Source organism: Apis mellifera, linkage group LG13 (assembly GCF_003254395.2).
Source record: "Apis mellifera strain DH4 linkage group LG13, Amel_HAv3.1, whole genome shotgun sequence".
NCBI classification, from domain to species: Eukaryota; Metazoa; Arthropoda; class Insecta; order Hymenoptera; family Apidae; genus Apis; species Apis mellifera.
The window spans coordinates 3,756,721-3,768,096 of record NC_037650.1 but is presented as its reverse complement, the minus strand read 5'-3'; the positions used below and the strand labels follow the sequence as shown (position 1 = coordinate 3,768,096).

At 26.9% G+C, this 11,376-nt stretch overlaps 3 protein-coding genes across 7 annotated transcripts; 2 read left to right on the top strand and 1 right to left on the bottom strand.

Annotated features, from left to right (window-relative positions):
• Window positions 1–521: 521 nt before the first annotated feature.
• Window positions 522–9,398, bottom strand: LOC725501 (deoxyuridine 5'-triphosphate nucleotidohydrolase). Of its 3 annotated transcripts, XM_006558495.3 has the most exons (6): window positions 9,192–9,330; window positions 8,497–8,578; window positions 8,269–8,430; window positions 4,636–4,789; window positions 4,237–4,507; window positions 522–4,134 (listed from the first exon to the last, which is right to left on the bottom strand). In XM_006558495.3, the coding sequence occupies exons 1-6, from the start codon at window positions 9,199–9,201 to the stop codon at window positions 3,980–3,982; spliced, it is 834 nt and encodes a 277-aa protein (XP_006558558.3). In that variant the 5' UTR covers window positions 9,202–9,330; the 3' UTR covers window positions 522–3,979. The 3 variants fall into 3 exon arrangements, with proteins under 3 accessions (XP_006558558.3, XP_016771266.1, XP_026300651.1); XM_016915777.2 differs by lacking the exons at window positions 8,269–8,430; window positions 8,497–8,578; window positions 9,192–9,330 and adding an exon at window positions 5,610–5,940; XM_026444866.1 differs by lacking the exons at window positions 522–4,134; window positions 4,237–4,507; window positions 4,636–4,789 and adding an exon at window positions 7,859–8,066 and having other exon boundaries at window positions 9,192–9,398.
• Window positions 6,476–7,878, top strand: LOC410420 (isochorismatase domain-containing protein 2). Its single transcript, XM_393900.7, has 4 exons — window positions 6,476–6,899; window positions 7,074–7,217; window positions 7,296–7,481; window positions 7,575–7,878. The coding sequence occupies exons 1-4, from the start codon at window positions 6,771–6,773 to the stop codon at window positions 7,725–7,727; spliced, it is 612 nt and encodes a 203-aa protein (XP_393900.2). The 5' UTR covers window positions 6,476–6,770; the 3' UTR covers window positions 7,728–7,878.
• Window positions 9,214–11,315, top strand: LOC725426. 3 transcript variants are annotated; one of them, XM_001121276.5, is made up of 3 exons: window positions 9,214–9,522; window positions 9,951–10,267; window positions 11,153–11,315. In XM_001121276.5, exons 1-3 carry the CDS (start codon window positions 9,449–9,451, stop codon window positions 11,245–11,247), a joined length of 486 nt encoding a protein of 161 aa, XP_001121276.2. In that variant the 5' UTR covers window positions 9,214–9,448; the 3' UTR covers window positions 11,248–11,315. The 3 variants fall into 3 exon arrangements, with proteins under 3 accessions (XP_001121276.2, XP_006558555.1, XP_016771267.1); XM_006558492.3 differs by having other exon boundaries at window positions 9,369–9,529; XM_016915778.2 differs by having other exon boundaries at window positions 9,466–9,668.
• Window positions 11,316–11,376: the final 61 nt, after the last annotated feature.

Below are 11,376 nucleotides of genomic sequence, written 5' to 3'. Positions count from 1 at the left end.
TCCGTTTGTGTAATCATTCCTCCCCCTTTTTTTCTCAATTTTTCCGACGTTTAAAATTACAATTTTTTTCAACAATGTAATCACACATCAAACATACGCTGAAAATACTGTGCGCATAATGAGCAAAACGTTAAATCTTTATTATCGATAAATTCAATAAACATCAAGTATCTTGTTGAAATACAGCGAAAGAAGAAGAATCGATTGTGTTAAAAAAGTTTACGTTATCGACACAAACACTCAGGAATTACTCCTACGTTCTTCAATAAAGAAAATTTCAATAGCATCGAACAAACGAGATGAGAAGAAAAAAAGTGGAATCAAAATTATTGGAAAATTGAACTTCGATTACCATTTGAAAGTATTCGACTTTTTCAATTGTTTAATTTTGTTTCAACGAGCGAAACAAATTCTCCGTGATAATGACGAAAGATAAACAATCTTGAAGGAAGAAAAGGAGAGAGGACCTTGGAAACGTGTAATGATTTTTTTTTCTTGTAGAGATTGAAAAAGTATATTGATAAAATTTCGAAGCTGATACAAACGGAGTGCATCCATTTATTGTAACTGATTATAGATTTGAAAGACGAAGTTCAGAAATAGATTTTTTTTTTTTTTTCCCCCTTTATAATTCTTTGTGAACATATTGTGATAGAAGATGATTTTTTTTTCCCCTTCAAAGTTGTACAATATATCGCAGAATGACAAGTAGTAAGAGAATATGGCATAAAACGTTGATAAACTGTATAAGTCAACATTTTCAATTAAATTCTCTTTTATCAGTGTATCGAGATTGATACAATATAATTAAATATATCAATATAATAAATATGAAATATTGATAAATATATATATATATATATATATATATATGTATATGTGAACAATATATATATAATAATCATCATTGCCATAATATAATAATTTTTCTGATATATTTAGCAATATCTTCAATCATAAAGAGATTAGGTCTTTTTTTCTATTTTTTTTTCCTTTTTTTGGTAATCGAAGATATCACATGCTAAAAAAATCGGTCCCGGGTTTTTCACATACGATACAATGCCGATTGAAGCGACTATTAATCAGCCTCGTTAATCACACTTTAGAAGTTGACATACACTGATGGATAAAATAAAGACATTAAACACAAAATGTTTAAACAATTTTGTCCAAATCAAATTTCATTTTTTCTTTTTCCTATAGATAACAAAGATAAAGACATATTCTATTTAATTTTTTTATACATATTATTTCAAAATTAATCTTTTATTACATAATTTTTCTCCATTTGTATTAATATCAATATTAATATTTTATCCATCAGATTCCATCTTTTATTATTCAATCGCTAAATATTTCATAGTCGCAGATAAGGCTGCTTACACGTATGTATGCAATTATGCAATATGATATACGTGAATTGAAGAAAAACACATGTCGATGATAGAGACAAAGAGATCTAGTGAAAGATTCTGGAAGGCAAAGAGTGGACGAACTCTTAAACTATCAACGCAACTGTCGGATCTTCGTCTTAAGTTTAATCGATGATCCAATAGTCTGTTTGCATTCGCTTGTCGATTAAATTTTCTACAACATCACGTCATGTCACGCCACAGAATATTACGTAATAAATCTACTAATTCAAAGACACCACTGCAAAATAATGTGAATTTTTGCGAAATGCTAATACAAGTTTTGGAAACTCGTTCAAGAAGAATTGCAAGTAGTTCGATTATACAAGACAAGTGAGGAAATAGAAAACAACAGAACTGATTATTTTTTCTGGAAGATCAAAGTTCTCAAGTTTTCGTTGTCAAAATTTGTTACCGGTGATCTGAAGAATAAATACATTCGTTGACTCGAAAATAATCTTTCGATGTTAACAATTGGTCGCGTGGAAAATTCGAATCAGGATTTCCACTATCATTAAAATTTTAAAATCGAGAAAATTACGTTTCAACAAGCGAACACACGATTATTAAGAATCAATTAATATTATGTACAAGTAGACAAGTATAGTAGTGTAGGTATTCAAAGTAGAAAGTGTAAAGTATCACAAGAATTACAATAATCGTAATAATTGCATTACATTATTTCGCAAACTTCTTGTCCTCGCTATATCGATTGCACAATAATAATAAGCGCTTTAGTCGCGTCTTTGCAGTTGGACGCGCCGCTAATAGACAAAGGCGGACAAAATGATCGCATAGTACGCGATTCTGTATATAAAAATTTCACTATCATCCTTTCCTTTTTCCTTCACGTACAATTATTTTTCTATACAGAGAATAATTATTGATAAATACAATTAATTCAAGATTCATTGATGCTCGTATACGTAATCGCGTACTGTGTCAATATTGTGTATCCACTGTACACTGTATATCGGCGAAGGGATTATTATTATTCCCCCGAGTTTGGAAATTCTTCGTAAATACATCAGTCTTTGACATAATAATTATAACGATAATACCACCGATAGAGCAAAGCTGTGACAAATATTTGCGCGTTATGATAAAACATATGAAGACGAGACGAAGTCATATATAATCATGACTTAAAATTGGAATACGGTCGATTAATGTAGCACACAACAGAGAGAGAGGTCTCGACAAGAGCTCTGTAAAAAAGACTTTTTAAAAAGAGTAAAACAAATATATCAGAGCGTAGCCTAGAAATACAACAGATAAATAGTTATCGAGACTATTGGAAAATGCAGCACAGCCCGATCGTTATTCACACACGATAGATTAAATCACTCGACTGTAAACTTGAATATTGATAATAGATAACACGATCCTTCTTTTTTTCCTTTTTCGTTTTTTTCTTTTTTTTCTTTTTTTGAATTTTTTCTACAGATAAGTACATCTAGCTAAAGGGAAGACATATCCTTTCATAAATCATTTTTTATAATAATATTACTACCTATATAAGGATTACAGAAGAGAGATAAAATGAACAAGGAAATTGATGAGAAAATCGATATATAATTCATAATAAGAAAATTTAATTGAATAAGATATCTGAAATAATCAGAATCTAATAATCAGAAAAAAAAATACGACCAAAGTGGCAAAGTATAAATTGAAAAATACGAAAAGAGAATAAATAAAAAAGAGCTAACTTGTAACGAGGAATCGAAATAGAATCTGATAAGAAATCGATAAGAAACATTAAATATTTGAAATTAATCGTAATTTGAAAGATATATTTCATCATATTGTAATATCAATGCCCATAAATAATAATATCGTTATAAAAATTGATTTTCTCAAAGACTTCCCTCATAAGTTTTGATTTCCCAATATAATATACAAATATTAAAGTCGTAGCGTTCGACAGTAATAGCATTATGCAAAATTTGTAATAATCAACGACACTTGAAGAAAGTGCCATTCCTGTGCGTTATATAAGATATATAATTAAAATCAATCGAAGAGACGAATAAAAAGTACACATTTAACATATTCATAGTTTTATGAATCAATTATGTTCCTTGTTTGGATTAGTTTAATAAGATATGAAGATATTCGAGATTTATAAACTTATCTTCAATATTCAATAATAATAATTTATCTTAAATAATTATTTGTTTTATATTATTTTTTCATAAAGTAATAAATTTAATCTGCCGAATTAATTCAGATGAGAAATAATCTTCAAAACCACAAACATATCAAAGAAAAATGTCATGAATTATATTAAAAATTTATAGCAAGATTAGGAATGTTCATAAAAACGAATCGATCGATTTTGAACTATGTATTATCATTCATTTCAGTTCTCACAAACTGAATGATTTTGAATAATTAACAATGTTTAAGTAATGTTATATTATCGAATTTTAATCTTATATTTCAGCTCACAAAGATAAGTACATGCACCTAACCAATTCCCTTAGGCCATACAATTGATTTTTTGACAATTGGAAATTGAAGCAAATAAACATTATCCTGACAAAACTTACTTAATAATTTACTTAAGTTGGTGTTGGTTGAGGATGAGGTGTACGAGGAGCTGTTGCGTTCGCAAGTGGCCTATGAAATCGTTCGAATAACTGATCTAAAGTTAATACAACCCCGAATCCGGTTCCCGGATCCATATTAATAAAGGAATCCAAGTTGTCCTTGCATGCTGAAATATTTGAAAAAATATAAAGAAATACATATATTAAAAAAAAAAAATTCCCTCGAATTAAGTAGTCTACATATTTTATAACTTATCCAATAAACGTACTTGATGTTGAAATTGGCGGATAATCAGGTGGTGTCTTGATCCACGTTCCATCCTCACGTTTCATATGATGCCGATCCGAAGCAAATTCTCGCAAGTACACATTGGCTGGGATTACTCTGAATCTTCTATGATGCTCTGGTTGCAGCACTTCATCTGATCTGAATGTTTCCATCGCGTATTTCCAAAAATGCGTTGGAAATGGCAATGCGCTATCTAAATCATACACGACTGCTCTTTCATCGGGTGCATAGATAAGAATTACATGGAAGTCCTATAAGTACAAATATACTGTTAATGATGTTACTAATGTTACTGATTTTCTGTTAAACTTATTATGATTAAAAAAATGAGAAATAATGATTTTCTCGATATTAATTGTTCTTTTTTTTTCCAACTGACCCACACTACAAGCTTATCCTCGTCCTTTCCTGCTCGTTGTCGCCAAAGTGGTACGCTACGCCAGGAATTGCTCACGAAAACAACGTAACAATGTTGTAATTCTGATCCATGTCTAGTCGCTACATCTTGACAGAGCTTCCATACATTTTCTTCGCTAAAATGATACAACTTGTTCTTGCAAATGCACATATTTGAGAAATTAGACATATAAATAAAACATATACAAATATGATGCAACACAACGTAACAGAATGAATGAAAAAAACACAATGCATAAAAGAAAAAAGAAAGATAATTGGAATTATCACTTTCAATCATAATGAATAAGAAAAAAAATTTTATACAAGAATAAAAAATTATACAAAAGTTTAGATAAAAATTGTAAAACATAAAATGTAGCTAAACAAAAATATAATAATAATAATAATACATAAAAATATCTTTAAATGCAGATGGTAAATTGCATGACTGAAATCTTGACAATTGGAATTATATTTAAAAATTTTATAAATAAAAATGAAATCGTTAAATATGTAAAAGATGATTAATAAGAATGATGAAATATATGTTTGTTATGAAATGAACGTTGCAAATTCACACAAATCAAATAGATATCATTGTCAATAGAATTTTAAACTATTTAGTATATATATATATATATATATATATAATATATATGCATTATTAATCAGAAAAACGTATTAATATGATTGTAATTGAAAATATAAAAAGAAATTTATCTAATCTATCAACAGAACATGGAAATGCGCGGGTCTTTTCAAAACGAAATAAATAGTATATTATGATTCGTGGATATTTTATATATATCAAAGATGGCGGCAGCACATTGCACTGCTGTCTGTACTACTGCAATGTATCGATCCATCGTAGGATATACCGCAATATGACACGTTTATTTGTTTAAATCAATATTTTTTATAGAAAAATCTAGAAAATTTCGCTGAAACTCTTACCAATAACAGCTTGTATAAATGCACTCTGATGCTTTCGGAAAAAGCTGTATCAACGGCTTCATATGCCCGGTTTCACGAGTCTCCCCGGCCATTCTTTGTTTACAAACTCGATTAAATTACACAATTTAACAAACTAATTTATCACTGATTTAAATCGTTAAAATACGTATGATTTTTGAATTAAACTATACGCGAACATCATATTAATTGATTGAAATCAATCTGATCAATTTATGAAAATTCGAAAAACAATCTCACACGTCCGACCACACAGAACGACATTGTTTGACTACTGCTGTTGCTCTATGATTTTCCTATAGTCGACTCGCACTTGAGTCGCTGTAGTAGAGTGCGCATGCGCCGAATCAACCGATTTAAATCAGTAACTTTAACTTTATATTTTACAATATTTATTAAAATAATGTTTTATAAATTGATAAATATATTTGTTTTACACATAAAGTAATATTTTTAAATAGTTTGATAATTAATTAATGTCCTTAAAACATCAATCTCGACAATTTATATTAGAACGAATAATAGAAGTTTTCAGTAATTTCTGTTTTGTATAATTTTCATATATTGTTAACAATAAATATTCGTAATTTAATTATGCATAATTTAGATAAGAAATTTGATTTTATATATGTATGTTAATACTATTTCATGTATAATGTAATACTTTTATATATATTTACATTTATATTTAATCATTAGTAATTATGACAACAAGTTTTTATTTTAACAATTGTATAATTTTTGGCATGTACAAATATGGCCGACTGATCATTTATATTTTTACGTATAGTATTTACTTAAATGTATAATATGTATTTATGATAATATTATATTTAAAATATAATCAAGCAATTTTGAATATATTGCATGATAATTAGTGATGATATCTTTATATATTTTATTATGTTGTTCGCGCATTAAGAGGGTTCGTTGAAAATCGATTAAGTGCAATATATCTAAAGTTAGTAAAGCTAAGACTGACCATGAACTTTGAATAATACAGAATAATATCACGTGCATGATAACATTAGCTTAGAGTATAGAAATTCATCGACATTGCATCACTAACCTCACTAACTAGTTCACTTTGTGACGACTACAAAATAATTTTATTTTCTTTTCTTATACAATTTTTATGAAAAAATGGCAGTGAATGCTGCAAAAGCCGTTCTAAAACAAGGAAAAACTGTTTTGCTAATATGCGATGTTCAAGAGAAATTCGCTAAAGCTATGTACGAATTTGGGAAAATCACTCAGAACTCAGTGAAACTGGTAAATATTAACAAATGCATATTGCATACGATTTAATGGTAATTTAATGATAATCTAGATTTTTATAATTGTATTTGCAAAAATTACATTGATAATAAAATATTTACAAATTACATTGATAATAAAATATCTACAAAAGATATAAATTATATTATCCACATATATTATCCACAGATAAATGCATTGAAACTTTTAAATGTCCCTACAATTGTTTCTGAACAAAATCCAAAAGCTTTGGGCAAAACTATTCCTGAATTTGATATATCTGGTGCCAAAGGACCATTTGAAAAGACACAATTTAGCATGTGTATTCCTGAAGTATGATCATTATGTAATCATATTTTTTTATAAAAAAAAAGTATATTATATTATTTTCATATTAAAAATAATTTTTAGATAAACAAAGAACTTTCTACAATTTGTTCTGGTCAAAAACCAGATTCAATTATTCTCATTGGAATTGAAACTCATGTGTGCATAGAAAATACAGCAATCGATTTAAGACAAAATGGATATGAAGTACATACTGTTGCAGACTGTTGTACTTCTCGTACTCAAGAAGATAGATTATTGGCATTAGAGGTAAAAATTTAGTATATAACAAAAAAAAAAGAAATTATAGAAGAGTAAAAAAAAAAGGTTATAAATAGTGATTAATTTATGTAATTTTTACAGAGAATGAAAAGAATAGGATGTCATATAGCTACTTCAGAAAATGTCATTTTTAAACTGTTGGCAGATGCAAAACACAAGGAATTTAAAAATATCCAAAGTTTGGTAAAAACACCAACACAACAAACAAATTTAGTCCCAGTTTCACAATTATAAATATTCAACTGTATTATATAAATCACTACAGAGATATTTTTATAATATGATAAACAAATTATACATGAAATTACTTTTATTTAAATATTGATATCTACAGGAATATGATTGTATAAAAAAGTAAAAAAATATATATAAGAATAGCTTTTTATTATCTTATTTTAATTTTTTCCTGTAGAACCGAATCCTCCATCTCCTCTGTCTGTATTATCTAAATTATTTACTTCCTGAAGTTCAGGATATATTATTTTTTCACAAATTAATTGGGCTATACGATCTCCTGGTGAAATCTTAAAAGGTTCATTACTATGATTAAACAGTACTACTCCTACATTTCCCCTATATAAAAAAAAAAAGAAATAAATAAATACCAATATTTTTGATACAAATATAATACAATCACACATTCATCTATCGTATTATAAAATATATTTTATATTGTAAAATACATAATTATTTTTAACATTTATAAATCCTTGGATTTCCTTATATTGTTTATAAATTATATTATTTACAATTTAATTTGTTTAAACTTACTCACCGATAATCAGCATCAATAACGCCAGCGCCTACATCAATATGATGTTTCCATGCCAATCCTGAACGCGGTGCTATTCTCCCATACGTATTTTCAGGAACTTCAATTTGTAAATCAGTTTTAATAAGTTCTTTACCATTTGGAGGCACAATATATTCATAAGCACTGTAAAATAATATATATACGTGAAACCATGCAATTTTATTTAACCTAGATATTTCAAGAATATACCTTCTTAAATCATATCCAGCAGCATATTTCGATCCCTTTGTTGGTATAAATGCTTTTTCAGTTAATTTTGCGAATTTTAATACTGCCATGATTAAATTAAGTGAATTTTTTTTGATTGATTACAACAAAACTATACAAATAACCGTTAACGCATACGTTATATCTATATACGATATTTTGGCGCGCATTTGATATAAACGATACCATGTTTAATTATACAATATTTTGGATATTTTTTAAATAAATATTTTAATATTATAGTATTTTTTATATTTTTATAATTTAAATGAAATTAAAAAACTATACAAATAACCGTTAACGCATACGTTTTTATATCTATATACGATATTTTGGCGCGCATTTGATATAAACGATACCATGTTTAATTATACAATATTTTGGATATTTTTTAAATAAATATTTTAATATTATAGTATTTTTTATATTTTTATAATTTAAATAAAATTAATAAATATATTAAAATTTCTTTAAAAAAAATAATAAAGAGAAACATGTATATATATTTATATATTATAAATTAACCTTAAAATAATGTCAGATATTTTTTTAGATGGCGTTAATGTCATATTATTTTAATAGATAGATTTTTTCAGTTTTAAAAGAATATAATCAGCAAAATATAATCAAATGTGATTTTTTCAAATAAATTTGTTCAAATATATATTTATACTTACATAATGACATCTGTCAAATAATTAATATACGTAATATTGAATTTTCAACAATAATGCAACACATGATTGTTTACACTTTTGGTTTACAAAAAATGTAATAAGTCTGCTTATCATTTTAATCTACATAACAAGGTCATTTATTTGAACTTAACTAATATTTCGTGGCTTTTTGGTTAACACGTTGGAAGTAGCCACGTTGGCTTGATATATACATGGTTACTTGATAAGAATCTTCGACTTGACCAATCATCAGTCATATGTTCGATCATCATTTATCTTCCCGCCAAACACGAGTGATCTTTTCAGTAAAACGATCATCTGTTCCAGAGAAGTAATCAGTAATTTTCTCAAGATTTTTTTAATTCTTATATCTTAAAAATTATTATAATAATTGTAATTATATTATTATAATTATAATTTAATTCTCTGTGTTCTTAAATTATTATAATTCTTCGACCAAGTGAAAAATTTTTCCAGGTATGACAATTCATATTGTTACGCATAATTTAATTTATTTCGAGTAATTTAATAATTTCTTCTCTCATTATAAAGAGCGTGTTAATAGATTTCAAAATAAAATGAATATTCTTTATTTCCAAATAAAGCTTTAAACTTTTTGAATGGAATGAAATCCATTAAATCAATCACTGTTGCTGTGCAAAAATATTGTTCTAATCTAATCTTTAAAAGCAACGTGCATTTTTTAAGATGATCGTATTTAAAAATATATTAATATAATCGTATAATATTTCTAATTAGGATGTGGATGATACTTGCAAGTGGCTTTTTAGCTATTGCATTAACAAATGCGAATAATGAAGCAAATATGGTTTTCGATGCAACAAACCCTCCAGATGCGATTCCTGGCTTCGATGGAAAGCTTCCAACGGCGAAAGAACTTCTCGAAATGCTTGATTCGATGAGTGGCTTATCAGATGAAGAAAAATCAAGTCTTAGAGAGAATCTATTAAAAAATCTTCAAGGAGACCATGTCCCTGAGACGATGCCTGGCAATGATTTGACTATGCAAACTATCGTTCTTTTATCCTTATTGGGCATTGTTGTTCTCATCTTTGGTAAATATTTTGATCCGAATTTTTTAAAATTAAAATTATTTTAGCAATTTAATTTTATTAATTAGGAAAGTTATGAATTTCTTTTTAAAGTATTGATCACGATATACATTCATATTATGATTGTATGTACTATTTTGTTTTTCTTGAATAATTTCGAAAGGCTGATTCAGTAAACATTTTTGTTTTTTCAACTAAATTGCATAATAAAAATGATTGTATTACAATTCATTATTTCTACATCATGTATGAACAATTTAACGTGTGACACGTTATCTAATCGACCACTTCAATATTGCTTGCGATGAATTTTATTTAATCAATCAATTCAGTCTTTTTGTGCTAAGAAGATTATCGATTTTACTTGTCGATTAAATTCTCGTTAAAAGAAAGTTCTGTGATTATTTCTTAGTGCTTTGTGCGAAATATGGCACAAAATATTTTGGATTCATTGCGAGATAAAGGCGTTTTGTCTTCCAGTGCGCAAGAAAAATTATTAAATTTAATACCAGACAATACTAAAAAAAAGTTATTCAATATCTTTCAGCGATATCAAGAATTAAATGATGAAGAAAAACAGCAATTTGTGCATGAAATAGTCGGAAAGTTTAAACAAGTTTTAGAAGATAAAGTCAATAATTATTCCAGCTTGTATACATATTTGTTTCATTCATATTTAATTTTCATTTTTGCTGTATTATTTGTAGTTTTCATTCTTGGTATGTTATTTTTGTAACATTATTCTATGTTTTATTATATTGTTAGTTTTAACATTTTAAAATGAATCTTGTACATCAGATTATCATTTTGGATAAAAATCACTTTCTTTTATTTTATAACTTGAATTTTATAACTTTATATTTTTCATTTATATTTTTATGATTATAGTTTTCTTCGTTTACAAATTATTCAAATGCTTATCGGATAGACAAACAAAACGGGAAGAGAAGAAGAAGAATAAACAAATGAAGAAGAAAAAATAATACAACTGATATAAAAATAAGAATATGCCATGTGTTATAAATCATATCATGTTGTTATGCGAATAATCTTGTTATATTTTATGTGAAAAATAATTTATAATTTACAAAATACTCTATTTTGTTAAATAA